General features: G+C 35.7%; 1 protein-coding gene and 1 non-coding gene across 2 annotated transcripts; both read left to right on the top strand.

Moving 5' to 3' along the window:
* The first annotated feature begins 3,305 nt into the window (after positions 1 to 3,305).
* On the top strand, positions 3,306 to 3,412 carry LOC113860482. Its single transcript, XR_003503934.1, has one exon. It is a non-coding gene; the product is annotated as a small nucleolar RNA R71 (small nucleolar RNA).
* Positions 3,413 to 12,242: 8,830 nt separating this feature from the next.
* LOC113859517 (uncharacterized protein K02A2.6-like) lies at positions 12,243 to 13,232 on the top strand. Its single transcript, XM_027492269.1, has 2 exons — positions 12,243 to 12,581; positions 12,990 to 13,232. The coding sequence occupies exons 1-2, from the start codon at positions 12,243 to 12,245 to the stop codon at positions 13,230 to 13,232; spliced, it is 582 nt and encodes a 193-aa protein (XP_027348070.1).
* The last annotated feature ends 10,923 nt before the right edge of the window (positions 13,233 to 24,155 follow it).

Raw genomic sequence — 24,155 nt, 5'->3', positions numbered from 1 at the left:
ATGGTCTAAACTTATCAAAAGCATGTACAACAGCTAAAAGTTCTTTTTCTGTTGTTGTGTAATTCACTTGTGCAGGATCTAACACTTTGCTTGAATAATAGATAGCATGTAATTTCCTATCTTTTCTCTGTCCTAACACAGCACCCACTGCACTATCACTTGCATCACACATGAGTTCAAAAGGTAATTTCCAATCTGGTTTTGCAAGAATAGGTGCAGAAATCAGTTTCTCTTTTAAAACAGAAAATGCATGCAAACAATTATCATCAAATATGAAATCTACATCTTTTATAAGTAAATTACTCAAGGGTTTAGCAATCTTAGAAAAATCTTTTATAAATCTTCTATAAAAACCAGCATGTCCTAAAAAACTTCTAACTCCCTTAACATTGATAGGTGGAGGCAATTTACTAATGATTTCTATCTTAGCTTGGTCCACCTCCATTCCTTTCTCTGAAATTTTGTGACCAAGGACAATGCCTTCTTGAACCATGAAATGGCACTTCTCCCAATTCAACACAAGGTTAGTATCTTGACATCTCTGCAAAACAGTGGATAGATTAGCTAAACAATCATCAAAAGAATCACCAAAAACAGAGAAATCGTCCATGAACACTTCTATGATGTTTTCTACCAAATCACTACGATGTTTACTACCAAATCAGAAAAAATAGAAAGCATGCATCTTTGGAAAGTGGCAGGGGCATTACACAGACCAAATGGCATTCTCCTATATGCAAAGACTCCAAATGGACATGTAAATGCAGTTTTCTCTTGATCCAAAGGATCCACAGCTATTTGATTATATCCTGAATACCCATCAAGAAAACAATAAAATGAATGTCCAGCAAGTCTTTCTAGCATTTGATCTGCAAATGGTAGTGGGAAATGGTCTTTTCTGGTTGCATTATTTAATTTCCTATAGTCTATGCACATTCTCCATCCAGTCACAGTCCTAGTAGGGACAAGTTCATTCTTTTCATTAGGTACAACTGTCATACCACCTTTCTTTGGAACAACTTGGACTGGACTTACCCAATTGCTGTCAGAAATAGGGTATATTATTCCTGCATCTAACAGCTTCATGACCTCTTTTTTAACTACCTCTTTCATGGCTGGGTTTAACCTCCTTTGTGGCTGCACAACAGGTTTAAAATTCTCTTCAAATAAAATTCTGTGCTTACAAAATGAGGGATTTATACCTTTCAGATCTGCAATACTCCAGCCAATTGCAGATTTGTGTTCTCTTAAGATTCTTAACAATTTTTCCTCTTGTTCTTCCTTAAGTTCATTGTTGATGATGACTGGATTTTCATGTTTCTCATCCAGAAATGCATACCGCAGGTGTGAAGGAAGTTGTTTCAGTTCTAGCTTCTGCTTTTCTTCTTCTTTAGCGTCCTTTTTAAGCTCTTCTTTCACTAAATTTTCTGCAGGTTTTTGCATCGGCAGAGCTTCCAATTGCTGCTGCATTTCCATGATATCTTCTTCATTCAGAGTTTCAGATTTGTCATTCCCTGCAGATATTATTTCTTCTAACACAGCAGTTTCATCAAATTCTTTCATATGGTGTTGTGTAATAAAAGCATCCAGTATATCTACCTTCATACATGTATTATCTTCAACTGGATATTTTAAAGCTTCAAACACATTAAATATTACCTTCTCATCTTGAACTCGAAGCATAAGTTCACCTTTTTGCACATCTATTAAAGCTCTCCCGGTTGCAAGAAATGGCCTCCCTAGGATCAAAGGAATGTTAGAATCCACTTCCATGTCCAGAATTACAAAATCTGCAGGAAAAATGAACTTGTCAACTTTAACTAATAAATCTTCAACAACTCCATATGGATAAGTGTATGATCTATCAGCTAGCTGCAGTGTAATGTTGGTAGGCTTCACTTCCTCTATGCCAAGTTTCTGTAGAACAGCTAATGGCATCAGATTTATGCTTGCTCCCAAGTCACACAATGCTCTTCCCACAGTGCAGTTTCCTATTTCACAAGGAATGCTAAATGATCCAGGATCTTTGAACTTTTGAGGAAGTTTTCTCTTAAGAATGGCACTGCACTCCTCTGTCAAAGGTACTGTTTTGTCATGCTCTAGCTTCTTTTTTCTGGAAAGTAGTTCTTTCATGAACTTTGCATATGAAGGCATTTGCTCCAAAGGTTCTGCAAAAGGAATGTTAATTTGTAATTTCTTAAAGACATTCATAAACCTTTCGAATTGTTCCTCTTGTTTAGGATTTTGGACTCTTTGAGGATAAGGCAGCCTCCTGTATTTTTCTGGGTCTATTGGCTTACAAGCTTCCTCAAAGAGTTGCTTTTTTGTTTTCCTTTCAGAATTCATGGGAACTTTTTCTTTTTCTTCTAAATGGTCTTTCTTCAATAGTTTAAAATTTCCTTGTTGCAGATCTTGTTCAATTTTCCTCTCTACTACATCATTTACTTTCTTTTCTTCAGGTTTAAGACTTGCAACTACAGCTCCACTTCTTGTAGTTATAGCCTGACATTGCTCCTTAGGATTGATTACTGTATTGCTTGGAAATCTTCCTTCATCCCTGCTGGATAGTTATTCAGCTAATTGTCCAATTTGTGTCTCTAGTTTCTTCATGGAAGCTTCTTGGTTTTTGAAGCTTGTTTGAGTCACCTTCATGAATTGCAGCATAGTTTCTTCCATCTCAGTCAACCTCTCATTCATAGGTCTGGAAAATTTCTGATTTCCTTGAGGTTGAGTGGATGAATTCCTCTGAAAATAAGACTGTTGTGTTGCTGGACCTGCATTAGAAAAAGGAAAATTTGAGTTAGAATTCTTTGCAGCAGAATATTGATTATTCCAATTAGAATACTGCTGAGTTCTATTATTCGAAAATTGAAATCCAAGGGGATATGATGGTTGTTGTCTCTGAAAATTATTCATATAATTCACTTGCTCTTGTGGATGCCTCACATGCACCATTTACATGGTTTCCTCCACAAAAATCACAACTTAGCTGACTGGTAGGCATACTCCCTGTTTGCAGATTGTTGATTTGTTGTGTTAAGCCAGCTAATTGTTCTGAAAACATTTGATTTTGTAGCTGATTTTGTGCAAGAAAAGTTTCCAGAACCTTAGCTTCATGACCAGAGTTTCTTCCTTGATTCCTTGAGTTTGAATTCTGATACATTGAAGATGCCATCATGTCAATAATCCTCTGAGCTTCTTCCAAGGACTTTGTATTTAATGAACCTCCAGCAGCAGCATCAACCATTGTTCTTGTTACTGCATTCATCCTATTATAAAAAGTTTCCAATTGCATCCAATCTGGAATACAATGATGTGGACACCTTCTTAGCAATTCTTTGTATCTTTCCCAAGCTTCATACAATGATTCTCCATCTTGCTGAACAAAGGATGTAATTTCTCCTCTCAGCTTAGCAGCTTTGGATGGATGGAAGTACTTGGTTAGAAACCTGTTCACAAGTTCTGTCAAAGTTGTAATGCTTCCTTGTGGTTGAGCTTGTAACCAGCATTTTGCTCTATCTCTCAAGGAAAAAGGAAATAGTCTCAGTCTGATGGCTTCTTCACTAACCCCATTTATTCTTATGGTGTCACATAGCTGTAGAAAATTTGAAATATGTAGGTTAGGATCATCAGAATTTCCACCAGAAAACTGATCTTGTTGGACTAAGTGTAATAAGGCAGGTTTAATCTCAAAATGGTTGGCTTGAATAGTTGGCCTGATTATAGAATAGTTAAAACCTTGTATGTTAGGAATTGCATAGTCCCTTAATGTTCTAATTCTATTTTGTTTTGCCATCTCTATTTCTGAATTTAGTTGTCTCAAAAATGTAGGTGTTCTTTTCACTCTAGGATTGTTCTGAAATTCTGGAGAATGGACAGCTTCTAATTCACTATCACTCCCTATGACTTTTTCTGCTCTAGACTCTTTTCTCAATCTCCTTAAGGTTATGTCTATGTCAGGATCAAAGACTAGAGTTGATTTGTTTTTGTTTTTGCCACGCATATACAAATCAAAATGAAGCAAAAGTAAACTACAAGTTAGTATTCAGAACTGTACCACGAAAATTATGCACCAAATATCAGTAAAAGTAATTGAAACACAAGTTTAAAAGCTGCAGAATTATGCAGAATGGACAAAATGTCTAACTACAGACTAATACTACAGAAATTCAGAGAAACAAAATACTCAATCTAGCTATTCTTATGTTACTAATGATATTGAAACTCAAATTCCCCGACAACGGCGCCAAAAACTTGTTGTTTGCAATCTAAACACTAGCAAGTGCACTAGGATTGCAACAAGTAATGAGTAAATTTAAGATCCGAGTATCGTCTCCACAGGGAATTAGGAACTCAATTATCACTTCACAGAAAAATAACCATTTGAGCCATATGAATTTGGGAAGAGAGTTGTATCATATAAAAGCAATAATCAGAGCAATCAAAAGTAAAGAACTTGCAGAAAAACAGAGTATAAGATTTGTGATGAAATGAAATAGCAATGAAGGATAGTTAGGAATTTACTTCACAAGAATATCAATATCAATCCAATTAAATCCTCTGAACATTCAAGCAATTGAATAATTGACAATCAGTTTCACATATACCTAGCCAAAGGTTAATTCCTTAACTCATTGACCCTAACAATCCACTAAACCTCCCTAATCCCTTAGGTGAGATTCAATTTCAGGTTGCATTAAGAATTAGAACTATAAGATTGCAGAATTAGGTCTCCTTATCCCTAAGAAATCCCTAAACTCTGGTTGCCAATTCAGATCGGAGCAAACAATCCAATTCCTATTGGTAAAGATTCCTCTTGATTAATCAAATGAATTTCCATTCAAAGATTGCATGAAAAGCAGAATTAACAACTTAATTAATCCAAGAACTTAAAGTTCAGAAGATAAAGTCAAATCAATACATCAATTCGAGTTCCATAAACCCCTAACTATGGGAAATTAAGCACACATTGCAACAAAAACAGAGAAAGAAGAAGAAGAAGATGATGAAGAAGAATGCAGAGCAGCCATGGCCACGAGCTCCAATCTGATCCCTCTTCTTGGAGCTTCAAGCTTCGACCCCAATCTTCTCTCCACTCTCTCTCAATGAGAATCTAACTAACAAAACAGAAAATGAGCAAAAGACCCCTAGTTTCGCGCTTCAATCATGTATTTCTAGAAACCCCAGTTCTGCGCGTTGTCACTTTTCTTCACAAAAGTAACCACGCAGAAGCTTTATGTAGTGCGCGTGTTCACTTTCAAGAGCAAGAGTAACCACGCGCAACTTGCAGAGTTGAAGGCTTCTCTGGAACATTCACTTTAATTCATAAGAGTGGCAACGCAGGAGGTCGAGGGCTGCGCGTGATTACTTTCGTGAGTAATAGTAACCACGCGCAAGCTGTCCTAATACAAGTGCCTCTGGAACGCTCACTTTCGTTGGCGAAAGTGACAACGCGCAACTCATCAGGAATGAAGTCTCTCTGGAACGTTCACTTTCATTGGCGAAAGTGATAACGCACACTGGCAACGCTCACTCTTGTAAATAAAAGTGATTACGCACAGGCTCCTCTCTCATTTAGGCTCTGGAATGATCACTTTCACTAACAATAGTGATCACGCCCAGCCTGCATCCCATAATTCTTGTATTTTGGAGTCCAACATTGCCATTCTTCCTCTTCCTTTCCATTGATAATCCATTTCCATGACTTTTGCTCAGATTATTCCTTCAAAAACAAGATAAATTCCTTAAGAACTAAGCATAAATTCTACAAATGCGAAAATAACTACAAATTGAAATAAAACTTTCAATCATTCTCTTTTTCTGCGTTTTTCTGCTTTCTTCATATATTTTCCTTATTAAATGAGCTAGAATTATGCTAAAATATCAGTAAAAATTTGGATTCATCATGTAGACACTTCAACCACTTAAAGTGTCTACGCAAAAGTAACTGAATTTTAAATATCACTTCTAAGTGTCAACTTTGGACAATTTGAGTTTCTAATTCAGTTATAGAAGCTTCTAGAAGACCTTTTATGCTAGAATTCTCAGAGATTAATGTGTGGAAAGGAAAAAAAGCAAGAAAAACATTATAAATAGAAGTTAGAGGTTCAGAAAATGGGACTTTGGTTCATTTTTGTTATTTTTCACTTCGTAACTGTTTTAACTTCCAAGGGAAATTAGAGAGAGAGTGGGGAGCAACTTTCAAGCTTTATTGCTAGAGGAATCAGTGTGAAGATTGGGTCTTGGAAGATGTTCTTCTGCTTCTTGTCTTCTTCTTCTCTTACTTCTCCTTCTTCCATTGTAATGTTGTTCTAAACCTTTTTGGTTAGGGATCTATGGATCCAGATTTGATGTTGTTATGTAATTGTGGATTGGATCTTGAGATTTTAATTGAATTGAGTATATGATTCTGTTCTTAATGCAGTTGTGAACTAATCCTTCATTCAATTGAATTTAGAGGAATTTTCATTAATGAAAATTGAGTTTATTTCTCATATCTTAATCATATGTCTAGGTTATTAAGATCTTAGGAATAAGTATCATGATCTAGTAATCCTATAATTTCCAAAACTTAATGCAGTATTTGATTAAATTTCACCTAAGGAATTAGGGAGGTTTAATTAGGTATTAGGATCAATGAGGCAAGGAATTGTCCTTTGGTTAAAAAAGTGAAATTGATTATCAATCAATTAAAATTCTCAAAAGTTTAGAACATGACTACATTGCAATTGAAAATTTGGTGAAGTGATTCCTAACTATTTTCCATATAGAATTCTTAATACAAAAATTCATACTCTATTTTTGCAGCAAGTTTATTACCTTTTATTGTTTCTATTTCTTACTTTTACATGTCACAAACTTCTCAAATGAATTGTTTTGCTCAACTAATTGTTAAATTGTGAAGTGGTAATTGAAATAAGATCCTTATGGACGATACTTGGGGCTTATATTGAATTCTCAATTTTATTACTTGCTACAACTACTTAGTGCACTTGCTAGTTAGTATCTCTCTCAGATTTTGCGTAACATTTATAAAAAAATGAAACAATTTTTTTGAACAAATTTTTTTGTCTATAAATTATAAACAAATTTGTTTGTTTGTAATTATTTATTGACGCGCATATTATAGATGAACTGTAACCGTCTATAAATCTGTCTGTAATGCTAAAAGTCGTCTGTAATAATAAAAAAATCTGTCTATAAATTTGTCTATATTTGCAGGTTTTCTAGTAGTGCAACAGCAATCACTACATGGGATGACATGAAGAGGAGATTCTTAGAGAAATTCTTTCCTGCATCCAAAACTGCAGCAATAAGAAAAAAAATTAGTGGCATTAGACAACTGCAAGGAGAGACCTTATATGAGTACTGGGAGAGGTTCAACAAACTTTGTTCAACCTGTCTAAATCATCAGATAAATGAGCAGCTGCTGATTCAATACTTCTATGAAAGGTTGATGCCTATGGAGCGCAACATGATTAATGTAGCTAGTGGAGATGCTTTAATGGACAAAACTCTTGCAGCTGCAAGATATTTGATCTCCAACATGGCAGAGAACTCTCAACAATTCAGTTCTAGAAACATGACCACCAGAGCTGTACATGAGGCAACCACAAGTAGTGTTGCTGCAGTTGATAACCAGAGGTTGGAGAATAAGCTTACTGAATTAACTTCCTTGGTAAGGCAATTGGCTATGGGCTAGGCAGTGCCACAGATCCAGCAAACATGTGGTATTTGTATAGGTGATCATTATACAGATGTTTATTCTCAGCTGCAGGAGACTCACTTGGTAGCAGGCATACACCTTCCTTATCAGGGCCACCAGCAGAAGTACACTTATCACCAGCAACAGCAGCCTACACATCCTCCATACCACCACCCAGTACAACACCCTGTGCAACAACCAAAGCAAGTAGTGGACCTTCCTTGGAGGAGTTGGTCAGTCAGATGGCTACTCAGAGTCTACAGTTTCAGCAGAACGTTTTAGCCGCCATTCAAGATTTACAGACCCAAATTGGGCAGCTAGCTACCTTAGTGAATAATTTGCAGCAGTAAGGGTCTGGAGCACTTCCTTCTCAGCTTGTGGTTAATCCTTAAGGTAATGTGAGTGCTATTACTTTGAGAAGTGGCAAGGAACTGACCAAATGTCCAATGCAGGCCAAAATAGTTCCAGATAAATATGTGTAGTCCAATGACGGTAGTGGAGGTGAAGAGGGAGTCCTAGATAATTCTATGCAGCAGCAGCAGATTCCCTTTCCTTTTCTATGCAGAGCTCCTACAGTAAGGAGAGTAGAGATTGATCAAGAGTTGCTGGATACCTCCAAAAAGGTGGAGATTAAAATTCCCTTGTTGGATGCTATTAAACAGATTCCTCGGTATGCAAAATTCTTGAAGGAGCTTTATACTTATAAGAGGAACTTGAAGAAGAGGAAAGTCCAGACAATTTCATCCTTGTCCCAGTCTAGCCTTCCACAGAAATATGGTGATTCAGGAACATTCTCCATTTCCTGCACAATTGGACAGTCCTCTTTTGCTAGCGCTTTGCTGGACTTGGGAGCTTCTATTAATGTCATGCCATCAGTTGTGTATAAAATGTTGCATTTGGGAGACTTGAAGCCAACCAATGTGATCATTCAGTTAGCAAACCGAAGCACAGCTCAGCCTTTGGGAGTGCTTGAAGACGTGTTGGTAAAAGTTAACAATTGATTTTTCCAGTTGACTTTTACATTCGTGATATGCAGGATGAGAACTGAACTTTGATTCTGGGTAGACCATTTTTGTTGACTGCAAAGAACAAGATTGATGTTGATACAGGCACATTGTCCATGGAGTTCGAAGATGACACAGTTCACTTTAATTTTTTTTATGCCATGAGACATCCAGCTGAGAGCATTCTATGTTTTCTGACCATTCTATTTTTCTAGTTGATGTTGTAAGGGTAGATAGAGATTTTGATGATGTATTTACTGATGTAGATTTAGATATAGATGTAGTTGATGTTAATGTTGATGTTGTAGTAGATAGAGATGCTGATATTGATGTTGATATTGATGTTATAGGTTTTGATGTTGCTGTAAATGTAGATTTGGATTCAGATTCAAACTTTGATTTTTCTCAGTTTTCAGATTTAAACTTTGATGTTTTATCAGGATGCACCTGTGATAGTGGCATATGTTCCATTTGTGTTGAGATTGATACTGCCATATCTTCTGTTGTTTTACCTTCCGTTGCAGGTGCAGGTCTAGATTCTGTTATATCCATGGCTGCTGCAGCCCCACAGCCTCCATTATCATTTGTTCAGTAGTCGCCTTCATTAGATTTGAGTCCTCTGCCAGACCACCTAAAATATGCCTATCTGGATGCAAAGCAGAGGTTCTTAGTGATTATTTCCAGCAGCCTTCTAGAGGATCAGGAGGAGAAGCTGGTGCATGTCTTAAAGGTGCACAAGAAAGCCATTGGTTGGACCTTGACTAACATTCCTAGAATCAATCCAGCTATATGTATGCACAAGATTCACTTAGAGGATGAGTCTAGACCAGTGAGACAGCCCCAAAGAAGACTCAATCCTACCATTCTTGATGTAGTAAAGAAAGAGGTGACCAAGCTACTGATGGCTGGGATCATCTACCCCATTTCTGAAAGTACATGGGTTTCACCTGTACAAGTGGTGCCTAAGAAGTCTGGGATTACTATTGTGTAGAACCAGGAGAATGAGATGGTTCCCGCCAGAGTTGCTATTGTTACAATTCTAAACACTAGCAAGTGCACTAGGAATTGCAGCAAGTAATAAGTAATTTTTAAGATCAAAGTATCGTATCCACAGGGAATTAGGAAATCAATTATCAATTCACAGAACAATAACTAGTTGAGCTATAAGAATTTGCAAGAGTTGTAACATTCAGAAAATAAGAAACAAGAACAATTAAAAGGTAAAGAATTTACAGAAAACATAGTACAAATTTAATGTTGATATTATAAATGGATGAATGATAGTTAGGAATTTATTTCACAAGAATGTCAATATCAATTCAATTATGCCGCTAAACATTCAAGCAATTGGTTAATTGACAATCAGTTTCTCTTATTAATAGTCAAAGTTTAATTCCTTAAATCATTGACCTTAACGAGTAACTAAACCACCCTAATCCCTTAGGTGAAGTTCAATTTCAAGTTGCATTAAGACTTAGAGCTGTAGGATTGCAGGATTAGGTTCCCTTATCCTTAAGAAATCCCTAATTCTAGTTGCTAATTCAGATCAGAGAAGCAAATCCAACTTCCATTGGCAAATGTTCCTCTTTGATTAATCATACGAATTCCCATTCAAAGATTGGAATGACAGCAGAATTAACAACTCAATTAATCCAAGAACTCAAATTTCAGAAGCAAGAAGTGAATCAATACATCAATTCAAGGTCCATAAACTCTTAACTACAAAAAATTAAGCAAACATTGTAACAGAGTAAGAGAAAGAAGGAGAAGAAGAGAAGAAACGCAGAGAAGCCATCTTTATGAGCTCCAATCCAATTCCTTTTCTTGGAGCTTCGAGGTTCAACCCCAATCTTCTCTCTCACTCTCTCTCAACGAGAATCTAACAGAAAAAATGGAAAATGAACAAAAGACCCCAAGTTCTGAGCTTATTCAGGTATTTATAGAATTTCCCTCCTCTGCGTGTAGTCACTTTTCTTCATAAGAGTGGCCACGCAGAAGCTCATGTGATTCTGGAAGACTGAAACTATCACTTTTAATGATAAGAGTTGCAATGCAGAAGGTCGAGTGGTTGCGCGTGTTCACTTTCATGAGTAAAAGTGGGCACGCACAACTTCCCAAGTTAAGGTTTTTCTGGAACATCCACTTTCACTGGTAAAAGTGGTTACGCAGAGCTTGCTAAAATTTAGTCTCTCTGGAACACTCACTTTCGCCGACGAGAGTGTTAATGCACAACATGTTCTTCTGAGAAACTCTCTGGAACACTCACTTTCGCTAGTAAGAGTGACCACGCCCAGACTCCCTTCTTTGTTTAAGCTCTGGAACAATCACTTTTACTAGCAATAGTGATCATGCCCAGCTTGCATTCCAGAATTCTTGTGTTTTGATTCATGTTTGCATAACTTGACCAGAGTTTTGGAAAGATGTGTTGAGATTAACCTTGTCCTTAATTATGAGAAATGCCATTTTATAGTAAGAGAAGGTGTAGTCTTAGGGCATCTTGTTTCTAAGAGAGGAATATAGGTTAATAAAGAAATAAATTGATGTTATTTCCTCTCTATCTTACCCTGTGTCTGTGCGAGAGGTGCGTTCTTTCCTTAGACATGCAAGTTTTTATAGGAGATTTATCAGAAATTTCCGCACGATTGCTCTGCCACTATCCAGTCTTTTGCAGAAGGATGTACCATTTTTATTCACTGATTCATTTAAGGAGGCGTTTGAGGACTTGAGGAGGAGACTCACCACAGCACCTATCATACAACCACCAGATTGGGAGCTCTCCTTTGAGTTGAAGTGTGATGCCTTTGACTATGCACTTGGAGCTGTATTATCTCAAAGGGTTGGTGAATTTTCACATGTTATTGCTTATGCCTCTAGAACTCTTGATGCAGCTCAGATAATGCTGCATGAAATTCCTATTGAAATTCCTATTGAAGAACTGTCTTTACAGATCATGCTGCACTGAAATTCCTATTGAAGAAGCCCGATGCTAAACCCAAATTGATCAGATGGATGCTTCTTCTGTAGAAGTTTAATATTGATATAAAAGACAGGAGTAATGTGTTGAATCAGGTTGCTGATCACCTGAGTTGTATTGAAGGGACCATTGACCTTTTACCTATTTGTGACAGTTTTCCTGATGATTATTTATTTGCTTTGTATTCTATAGACTCTGTACCCTAGTTTGGTGATATTGTAAATTATTTGGTTACTTTGTTATACCTCCTGATGGATCTAGATCCCACGTTTATAAGCTTAAAAGTGATGCTAAATATTATGTCTAGGATTATCCATATCTATGGAAATTTTGTAATGACCAGGTTATTTGTCATTGTGTTCCTGACCATGAGTTTCAGGATATTTTACATTTTTGTCATGGAACATCTGTTGGAGGCCATTTTGGACCACAGAGGACAACTAGGAGGGTATTGGACAGCAAATTTTATTGGCCCACCATATTCAGGGACACAGCTAGGTTTTCTGAGAGCTGTGAGATATGTTAAAAGGCAGGAGGGACTATCACTAGGAGGCATAAGATGCCTCAACAGCCCATTATTTTCTGTGAAGTTTTTGATGTTTGGGGCATTGATTTTATGGGTCTTTTTCCTGTTTCTGCTGGATATTCTTACATCTTACTTGCTGTTGATTATGTGTCCAGATGGATGGAAGCAAAGGCCACCAGAACTAATGATTCTAAAGTTGTTTCGAATTTTCTCTGTACCTATATATTTTGCAAGTTCAATGTGCCTAAGGCTATCATCAGTGATCAGGGAAGTCACTTCTGTAACAGGACCATAGCAGCATTGTTCCAGAAGTATGGGGTTACACACAAAGTTGCTACACCATATCATCCCCAGACTAATGGGCAAGCTGAGGTATTCAACAGGGAAGTCAAACACCTATTGCAAAAGTTGGTTCACCCTAACAGGAAGGACTAGAGTAAGGTTCTGGATGATGCTCTCTGGGCTCAGAGGATAACTTTTTGAACACCATTAGGCATGTCTCCATTTTGAGTGGTGTTTGGTAAAGCATGCCACCTTTCGGTGGAAATTGAGCATAGATCATATTGGGCTGTAAAGAGCTGTAACTTGACACTTGAGCAGGCTGGAATTGAAAGGAAGCTCCAACTTCAAGAGCTTGATAAGATACGCTTGCAAGCCTATGAAATTCTAAATTGTATAAATAGAAAGTTAGGAGATTTCATGATACACATATTCTGAGGACAGAGTTCTCTGTAGGCCAGAAGGTGTAATTGTTTAACTCTCGGTTGAAATTGATTGCAGGTAAGCTTCGATCTACATAGAATGAAAGTTAAGCTTCGATCTACATGGGATGGAACTTTTGTGATTACTCATGTTTTTCCTCATAGTGCAGTTCAGATTCAGGATGAAGTTACCGACAGGACTTTTAAAGTTAATGGTCATCAGTTGAAACTATTCCAAGAAAAGAAACCAGTGAAACTGGCTCAGAACATAGTTGATTTATCCTTGGTGGAGCCTACTTTGATGGAGGATGTGTCTACATAGGCACTTGGAGCATTGTTTTCTTTGACTTTGTTTCATTTCACTATAATTTTCTTTACTTTTTCATGTATATATTTGCACTTTATTCTTAGACTACATGCATATGTTTTGCATTTTCTATTTTTTTTCCCATATTGTGGACACTGTTTGATTTAAGTGTGGGGTAAGGGAGTATTCCTTAGCATATTTTTCATTGGATTCCCTTGCTTTTAGATTTCATTTATGTGAACAACTTTTCATTGTCATTCTTAGTTGAAAGTTTCATAACTTGATAGATGTGTTTCTTGCATTTTGAGTTTAGCTAGTTTTTCATGATAATTAGGTTTTGGATCAATGATTGGTAGAATGCACGCCTTAGTGAGATTTGAGCTTATCTTCTTTCTTGTGTGATCCACTCATGTTTGTAAGTATTCTAGAACTTGACTTGATTCTTTTTTATGTTATTTGTTCACATGCACTTTTGATATGATTTAGGCCCTCTTTTGATTTTTAGCAATTTAGCCAAATTGACTTACCTTGCATTTATTCCATTGGTTTACCCCCTTTGAGCCTTATTAACACCTCTTTCTTGATGATTTTGCAGCTCAGTCCAAGCCATGTAACTTGAAAAACCATGATGCACCCAACCTTTGGGAATAGATGAGCTTTGGAATTGTTTTGGGAATTGGTTGGAAATAAGTGTAGGGGTGTTATGTACCTTATGCTTTGTTCATAAAATTTTGAGAGAATTTTGATGCTTTGAAAGTTGATTGAAAAAAAAAATGGATTGTATAGAAATAGTGAAGTTATTGCAAAATAGAAAAATAAATATATATATATATATATATATATATATATATATAAAATAAAATAATAATAATAAAGAAATAAAAAAAATATAATAAATGTGTGTTGCTAGTTTTTAGGTATTTTTACTTGTTTTTCAATTCATTCCCCATTGCTCTTCTTTTCTCTTTGGTTTTTAGCTTTGTACATTTTCTTTTATCTTACCTTTACCTTAGCCACATTACAAGCTTAATACAAGTCCTATTGATCTTTGGTGCATGTGTTTTAAATGATAGAAATTAGAGACTCTTCAAGCCTATGGTAATGCTTACTTTCATAGTGTACTTTGAGTGAAATTACTTGCCTAAACACTTGGGAGAATGAGTGATACACATCCGTGTGAGAATTTTACTGATTGTGATCCATAATTTAATTAGATTGAAACTCTTCTTTACTTTTAATGTTTGGAGCACATTCTTGATTGTTTCTATTGATTCTTTCATACTTTGATTGATGGATTCATTTTTCTTGCTCGCATTACTTACACTTAGGGATCCATTGGAAAATTTTGCTTTACGTTGATTCCTTCTCTTTTCTTTTGCTTGGGGGTGCAAAAGCTTAAGTGTGGGGGTATTTAATGACTCATATTTTGTTCCCACATTTACAGTCTTGTTGCATCCTTTAGATGTCTTTTCATTCCCTTATTTCTTACATTAACGTGTCTTTGCATTTCTCACATTAATTAAGAACTTTTGTAAATACTCATTTTTTTTTTGTTCATGTTTTCTATTTTGACCTTTGTTCACTAATTTGGCCATAACTTTTTCTGTAGATATCCTTTTTAGCTGATTCTTTTTGCATTGGATTCCTTACTTCTGGGGCTTCAATTTAGGCACATGGATATTGCTTTTTGGAGTTCAGAGATATTTTCTATGAATTTTAAAAGATCAGACTTTTAGCTTGACTTTTGTATTGATTTTGTATTGCTTTTGTTTTTGCGGTTTTGTTGTATTTATTTTCGGCCTAGCCCTGGCCCATTCATTTTTATTCATTTAGGACTACTATTTATAGAGGTTAGGGGATGATTTGGAAGCACACTTAATTCATTTTTTTGTTTTTTAGTTTTGTAAAACTTTCCCGCTTCTAAAAAACCTCGCATTTTTTACCCATTCTCTTATTCTCTTGCACCTTTTAGAATTCCATTGCATCTTGCTTTGCATTTATGGTTGAAAGATGTTTAGAATTCTGCAATTCTGAGTCGTTTCCTTTTGCATTTTGATCTCAATTGCATCACTGAGTTCTGGATTGCACTTGCTCAAACAAGAATTGGAAAATCGATTAATGCTCTAAGTTTGTTTTCTGACCTTATATTTTGCGATTGCATAGGAAGTATAGTTTGATTGAGTTGTGCCTTCTTTTCTTGATTGTATAACAAACAATTGATTAGCTGATTTGTTGTGCATAAGAGATTTAAGCAAACTTGGTATAATCAATTCACGTTTGTGTTTGTGTTCTGGATCTTAGATTGTGTGTTTCAATTTTTCAGTTTTCATTCTCAGTTTCTCATTTTCGGTTTAATTGCAATTGATTTTACTTGCATTGCAATTTACATTTCGTTATTAATTCGATTTGCATTTATTGTTCACAATTTAATTCTCAGCAATTTTCATTTGAATTAATCACAAAACTCTCCAAACATATAACCTTTTCAACATAATTGATATTGAAACCATGTGCATTTGCATCCTTGTGAGAGATGACCTAGGTTGCTCCCTAAACTGCATGTTTGTTTGAGTAATCTAGCTTACTTTTGATACCATTACGATGTGGATGTCAAGATGTTATTGGATGCAGCAGCTGGTGGTACTATGATGTATGTAGGTCTAGATGAAGCTACTCAAATTATAGAATCCTTAGCATCTTCTGATCAGCAAACTCAACATGGAAGACACCAATCTCAAAGAAGAGGAGTTATAGATTTGAGCACTAATGATGCAATTCTGGCTCAGAACAAGTTGTTATCTTAATAGATTGAGGCTTTGACAAAATAAATGGCCAAAATACCACAATAACTCCATGCCATAAATTTTCCTTAAGCTCAATCAAACCCTCCACTTAGGTGTGATTTTTGTGAAGAAGATCACCCAAACAATTTTTGTGCAGAAACTACTCAAGAAGAGGTAGTTAACTACATGAGAAACCAATCAAAAAGAGATAAATTTAATTCCTACAATTATAATGCTAACAATTTCATGTAGGGAAATCAAGGTTGGAGGAATAATGCCATCGCCAATCAATGCTATGGATGGGCATTGTGAAAGACACAATGGAATCTGAAGAATTTGCCATGATATATCTAATCCATGCATAATATCATGAAAAATGGATACAAAATTTTGGCTGCTACTTAGTATCGGCAATAGGTCTGAAAAAGTATCTAAAAATATGAAATCTATATATTTGTACCCTGTCGACGTAAGGAACCATGGTATATATGTACTTTCAATAGACCTCCACAACAACAACAACAACAATAAGTTTCTTATCCTTATATGCATAAGTGTCACTTTTTACAACTACTGTTGCAATGAAGGTAAACTGACTAGCAAGTGTACTAGTGTTGTTGTAGCAAGTTATAAAAAATCTTAGAATCAAATTGAGTTCCAAGTATTGTCCTCAGGGAATAAAGTTCTCAATTACCACTTCACAAGATCACAATTAGTTGAGCTTTACAAATTTCAGATGGAATTGGTATGAATGTATCAAAAACGAAATTAGAAAGTAAAACAGAACAGTTAGTACAAAAGTATATAGTAAACAGATGTAGAAAGAGTAGTTAGGAATTTGTTTCACCAAAACTTCAACATTGAATCAATAAAGTTCTGAACTTTCAAGCATTTAGATGGAATGACAATCAGTTTCACGTTGTATTAATCAAAGGATAATCCCTTGCCTCAATGAATCTAGCATCTAATCAAATCACTCCAATCCGTTAGATCTAATCCAATCAAATGCTGCATTAAGTTTGAGAAACCAAAAGATTGCAAGATTAAGATATCTTATCCCTAAGAAACCAATAACCTTGGTAATTAATTCAGATCTGAGAAACAAATTCAATTCCCATTGATAAGAGTTCCTCTATGATTAGTTGATCAAATTTCCATTCAATCACTACTTTAACAGCAGAATCAATCACTCAATCCAATCCAAAACTCAAAGTTCAGATCCAAAATCAATTCAACATTTCCATTTCAGATTCACAATTCTTAACCACAAAGAGTTTAAGCAAACATTACAAAAAGAGAAGAGAAGAGAAGAGAAGAGTAGAAGAGAATGAACAAAGAAGAAACATCTTCAAGCCAATCTCCAATCTGATCCCTCAAGAAATGAAGCTTGGTGTTCGTCCTCAATCTCCCCCTTTGACTCTCTCAACAACAAAAACAAATGGAAAATAAAAAATGAACAAAAAACTCCTAGAATTCCTGAGCTAACTGCCTTTTATAGAATTCCCGCTCTGCTGGCGTGATCACTTTTTCCAGCAATAGTAATCACGCAGAGGCTAATTCTTCATTTCCACTTGTGCGTGTTCACTTTTGCTGGTGATAGTAGCCACGCGTACTTCAAAGTGTTCACTTTTGTTGAAAATAGTAGCCACGCAGAAGCTTCCTTTGCTAATGTCATGCGCGTGTTCATTTCTGCTAGAAATAGTGAACACGCAGAAGCTGCTTTCTTGCGCGTGTTCACTTTTGCTGATAATAGTGAACACGCGCAGCTATTCTTCTTGGAGGATTCTCTGGAACGCTCACTTTTACCAGCAAAAGTGATTACGCAGAAGTTCTTCTTCATTTTATGGTTCTGGAGTGATCACTTTCACCAGCGAAAGTGATCACTCAGAGGCTGTTTTTCAATTATCAACTTCTTTCCTCCATTTTTTGCTACTTTTGTTCTATTTTTCCTTGATCATCCAATTCTCATGAACTTAGCTCAAAATTCCCTACAAAAGCATACTTGAAATGTCACTTTTTACATAGAAAATCAATGAATTTTAAAATAACTATGTTTAAAAGTGACATGCAACATTTTATTATTTTTTTAAGGGTTTTCTACTATTTCTAGCATGTTTTCTTTATTAATTGCACTAAAAACTATTGTAAAATACTAGTAAAATATGGATTCATCACTACCCCAAACTTGAATTTTTGCTTGTCCTCAAGCAAATTAGAACATATCAAGGGTGTAAATTCTTATTAATTGGAATCCAAAAACTTTTTACATTTTTCAGAAAAATTCAGATTAAAAAATCATTTTACTTCAATGCCTTCTAATTGTTTTCTCACTAAGTCATTCACCAATTCTTCATCATGATAGTCACACTTGACTTATCTGTTTGCTGCACAATCTCATTCATTTCAATCAAGCAAATCATTAAAGCTACATGCAAACAGAGTTGAGAAACATTATCACAGCTCTCAGAAAGTGTTTCTCTAACTCAATTAGTGTTTAAGCTTGTGTTTGCTCTCAGCATCACCAAATTCATCAAACTCTGCCATAAGCTTGCCTATATTCTCTACCTCCTTTGGAAATTTACAATTAATCACATATCAAGAGGACTTTTTAGGTAATATTAAGGCTCAAGGACATGTATGATTTCAATGAATTCAGGATATCAATGCAGCTAATTTCAAACAGAAAAAGATGCAAATTGAGTAGATAAGCTTTTAAACTTAGTAAGGGCTGCATCAACTGTTTCTATTCTTAATCAATTTTCAATCACAGTTTAAATTTTTGCAGAATTATCTACCAATTTCCTTTTCCTTTTTGATTTGCTGATTTCTTTTTATTTCTTTTTCATTTTTCTATTTTTACTTGCAGCTTTTTACTTCTTTTTCATATTTTCTCTGCATGACTTTTTCTAACTTTCTTAATTCATTTCAATCCTTTTCTCAATCCTTTTCTATCCCAAACTTAGAACATTGCTTGTCCTCAAGTAATGCACTAGAAACATGATGTTACCCCAAACTTAGTTTTAAAACTTATCTTTGATTCAACTCAATTTGCCTCTTTTCTATTTGAATAGGTAAAATGGTTTTTCTAGGAAAGCTTGTATTGAGGTTAATCAAAGAAAGGCTATCAGCTCAAAGGGGCTAACTAGGACATTCAAGAATGAAAGGCAGTCTTTTTGGCTCACTAGGTAAATCTGAATAATGGCCTCCATCCTTTATGTGATTAGTGCAAAACAACATATTCAGTTAAGAAACAAAGCAAGTTCTAGAGAGTAAATTAGAATTTGAGATCAGTCACACATCAATGAATGAAAAGGTTCAAGTCTTGATGAAACGATATTTTAGCTATTCGTCATGCAAAAGATTGTCGTTAATCCTCATCAAATATGCAAAGAAATGAATGCAGTACTAGGGTGTTATCCTAGGTCGTCTCCAAGGAATTTTTGGTTGGGAACATACATCAAACAAGTGTAAACATGTATTTTAAAGCAAGTAAATTGGGGGGAGTTTTGTCAATTTCCAGGTTTTAATCAAGAACGAAATGTAAATTTAATGAAATTCAATCAATTAAAATGAGTAATCCCTAGTCAAGCAATGGGTTCTATCATTATTCTTCCAAATGATTCAATAATCCCCTTTCTTTCCCTTAAATTAAGTTAATCTAACAAGCGAAGACTAACTTTAACATCCCAATTAAAATTAAGCATCTTAATGGGCTCCAATCTCTATCCCTAAGAATAAGCAACCTCAAGGATTAACCAAAATTAAGCAATTTTGAATTAGAATTTCGTTAGGTAAATTAGGGTTCATTAAGCAATGTTCCCTTCATGCAAATTCCATTTCATTCAGAGATTGGGGTTAATAAATTCAAGGAAAGAAAGATTTGTATTGCAATTAATCCCAAGAATTCAAGATTCATGTGCATTGACTAGGAATTACAAGGAAGTTTAGCCCTCCATGTGGATGGGCTTCACAAAAGAGAGAAAGAAATGCAAGAACGTAAACATCATTAATGTAAATTCAACAAAAATCAAAGGAGAAATTGGAAATTAAAACCTATAGAGGACCCTTGGCTGTCACCCAAGACTCCAATGTCATAAGAAATTATCCCAATTTGGCAAAGAAAATTGTGTAAAGTGTCAAAAGTTCCTAAAATCTATTTATAGTGGATGACATGTCACCAAAGTGTCCACTTTAGCCTTTGAAAGTGTCCACTTTGGGCCTTGAAAGTGTCCACACGCAGGATGGAAGGATTGCCGCTTCTCTGGAGTTGCCACTATTTGTGCTGAAAGTAGCTACTTTGGTGCGCGTGGTTACTTTGAGAGCCCATAGTAACCACGCGCAGGAAGGCTTCAAAATTAGCATCCCTGGAGCTTCTGGAGTTGTCACTTTTGGGCTTGATAGTAGCTACTTTGGTGCGCGTGGTTACTTTGAGAGCCCATAGTAACCACGCGCATCATGCTTCCAATTTAGCGTCCCTGGAGCTTCTGGAGTTGTCACTTTTGGTCTTGAAAGTGGCTACTTTGGAACTTTTAATGCCCAGACTTGCTGTAGTTGCCACTTTTGCTCCCAAAAGTGGCTACTTTGGGGGCAACTTTCATCCAAGGACCAAGATTTCTCAAATTTAACTTGGGCATTCTGCAAAATCATCAAGATAATTAAAATTGCAATCTATATCTATGTAATTAAATGCAAATTAACCAAAAATTGATAAACCTATGATATTTACTCAAAATGTAATTTCTATATTATTTGCACTATCTAAGTCCATTTCTTCTATTAAGGAGCACCAAAAAGGCAAGTAAAAATATAATAAAAAGTGAATTCATCAAGTCTCACCAAGGAAGTAAATGGATAATATTCATCAATTCAGTTCACTATTTACTTCAAGAATTTGCATGAATAAAATGGCAAGACTGCTTTATTTTTTAAAAAATACAAGTATGACAATCATGTTAAGAATGAGAAAAACAACTTATGTAATTCAACAATCAGAATTTCAATCAGGTGAAAATCAGGTTTATTTATCAAGAAAACAAAATCTAATGCAGTTTAATATTTTTCTAACTTGTGAAAAATTTATGCAAAATGTAAGTTGTACACATGAAAATAGAGGTATAGAATTAAACCCCCCTTTCATGGTAGCTGTGCATATTTTAATCATTCCATGCGCTTCTTGTTCAGAGTTTGAGAGCATGGTCTGCACAAAAACATCACAAGTTGTTCATCAATTATCAGATAAAAAACTCAATAAAATTCAAAGCTAGTAGATATTTAAAACAGAATTGTTCATAACCAAAATAAAACTAAAATGTAATTACAACACTCAAAAGTCTGAAATTCTAATTACAATCTGTTTACAAAAATTAAACTAATGACAGAAATTTAAATTCCTAATCTACTCTTCATCTTCATTCTCATCCTTATCTTCCAAATCATCCTCTTCTTCATCATCTTCTTCCTCTTCTACAGCAGCTGTTGGTGGAGGAAAATGAGTTCTGTAGATGGAGAGGTCTTTGAAGACAGTTGACCTCAGGCATTGGGCATTCTCTGCTTGATCTGGAGTGTGGTACAAGTCTTCTTTGGTCATGCCCATCTTTTGACCAATGTTCATGAGAACACCTTCCAGGAGCATGATGCCAGCCGTCATACTGTTGTGCAACTCATTCTGCCTCTCAGCTAAGGAGTTTTGTCTTTCAACCATGAAGGCTATCTTCTCCTTCATTGTGGTTGATTCTCTCTTTTATATTGGGAGGGAATTGGGGCTGCTGATGTGCAAGAGACAGTAGCATAAATCTCCTTCACCACAGCTACTGTAATTGGAGGTGCAACTCTAATTTTGATTTGATAATCTCCAATTTCAATACCTACATCCTCACAAAGAACAGTTATTAACGAAGGGAAAGTTAAAGAATCTCTTTTCCTCTTAAGGATGTCTAGAATGCATCCACTAATCACTTCTCCTACATCTATATAAAAATCATTAACTATAGCATATAGGAGTTCTGCTCTCTTCACTGCTATAGTGGAGCTATGCCTAACAGGCATGAATGAACTTAAAATAAATGTGCTCCACACTTTTGCAAAGGGCAAAAGGTTCTTGGTTGTGATGCATTTGGGCTTTTCTGATAGATTTAGCTCCCAAGTAGTCCCTGGTTTCCCAATCCTCTCAAGGACTTGAACAAAGTCCTTATCTTTAGCATCCCTGAATGCTTTAAAGTCTTGCTGCCCAGGTTGCTTTTGAGTTTTAATGTTGAGGACTCTATTGATGTTAGCAGCAGAAAAATCAACTATTGTCCCCTTGACCATTGAATGGTATTTAGGCAGCTGATCTCCCTTGAATCTCATGGCATTGGCATAAAATTATTGTGTAATGTCTCTCCAGCCAATGCCAGCCATCATGCAGAAGGATTCCCATTCTCTTTTCTAAATTTCCTCCTTGCATTCTAGATAATGGTCTTCAGCTATCTCAATTGCTCTATCTTGGACAATCTTTCTTCTCAGGATATTAGCTCTGAAATAATTCTCATGAGCTATGCTCCTGAATCTTGGATCATGTTGAGGATTTGGCCTTGATGAAGAGGCTCCTGCTAATCTTCCTCTTCCTCTCTTTGTTCTAGGAGTACCTCTAGAAGAGCAAACTGTAACATCCTATATTTTGATTTAAATAAAATGAGGTTTGTTAAAGTATAATTGGAATAGATTTGGATAGAATTTATTATTAAAAAAAAAAAAAAAAAGTGAACAGTAAAACCGCCTATGAACAGTGTCGATGAACAGTAAACTGTGTATGAACAGTGAAACCGCCTTTGTACAGTGACGATGACGTCATCAATGACATCAGCATGACGTCATCAATGACATCAACATGACGTCATGGCTGACGTCACATCCGCGTACAATCCGTGTACAGTACGTGTGTACAGTGTTTCCGGCGTGAACAGTTACCGCAAACAGTGTTTCCGGCATGAACAGTAAGGCGGTGAACAGTGTTCCGGCGGTGAACAGTAACTTCAAAAATTTTCTATAAAAAGGGGGTTGCAGACGAAATTTTCATTTCTTCGCTCCTATCCAAGGTTCTCAAAGGTTCTAAAGTCATATCTCGCCATTTTCTCCCATACTAAACCTCCTAAACTTAGATTTTTCTTCAGATCTGTGATTCTACGTTTGAAGTTAGATTTTTCTAAGTTTTTCTAAGTTTTTCTAAGTTTGAAGTTAGATTTACCGTTCATTTCTCTTCTTCTTCTTCTTCTTATAGATGTTCATGATGTTCTTAGGAAAACCTCCGTTCTAGAGTTAAACCTTCGGTTAAATCCTTGTAAAAGCTCTATTTTGAGGTAAGGGGGGCTCTACTTTATCATTTTGTTATGTTTATTACTTGTATTCTCATAGATCTTGTCATGTATGTGATTATATGTGGAATAATCCTTGCTTTATGAAAAATAATCGGTGAATAGTGAGAATAATTGGCTGTTTATGTGATTTATGATGAATACATGGTGAAAATGTGATATTATGTCCAAATAAGGCATGATAAGGTATATTGAAGATGGTTGATATGATTATATGATTTTGTGATATGAAATATACAAAGAGATGGAAGTTTTATGTTTGAATATATTGTGTTTCATGTAAAAATGATGTGTATTGTTAATATGCCATGGTTTGATGTATATGATGAAAAGTATGTGGAAATATGATGAAAAATATGTGTGAACATGAGAAATGGCATATGTGAACATATGAATATACTCGAAAGAGTATGAGATGGAAAAAGATATGATGTAAATAGTTACAGAGATACACTGGGGAGTGGAAGATGGAGACGATATGGGATATCTTGGGGAAATGCAGGGTGGTGAGTGACATTCGGGATTGTGCACGAAATATTGTGTTCGAATGCACCACATGGCCACACACTCATTTCTCGACTTGACTCCTGACCATTACCTTTGCTAAGGGGCTGTCTATTGCATGCGTTGTATCCGTATTGCATTGGGCCATCCGGCGACTATTTACATGGATGTGTAAGACCTCGGGATAGAGGCATCGGATAACTGTGGCCACAGGGCGCGGTAAGCGCGGATAAAAGTAAAAGAAATTGTGAATCTGTGTAAAGTAATGCGCGTTGAGATGAGAATATGCTTTATATAACCTT

Source organism: Abrus precatorius, unplaced genomic scaffold (genome assembly GCF_003935025.1).
Source record: "Abrus precatorius isolate BTA unplaced genomic scaffold, Abrus_2018 Scaffold2, whole genome shotgun sequence".
NCBI lineage: Eukaryota > Viridiplantae > Streptophyta > Magnoliopsida > Fabales > Fabaceae > Abrus > Abrus precatorius.
The sequence above is the reverse complement of the archived record's forward strand: the minus strand, read 5'-3'. Positions and strand labels throughout refer to the sequence as shown.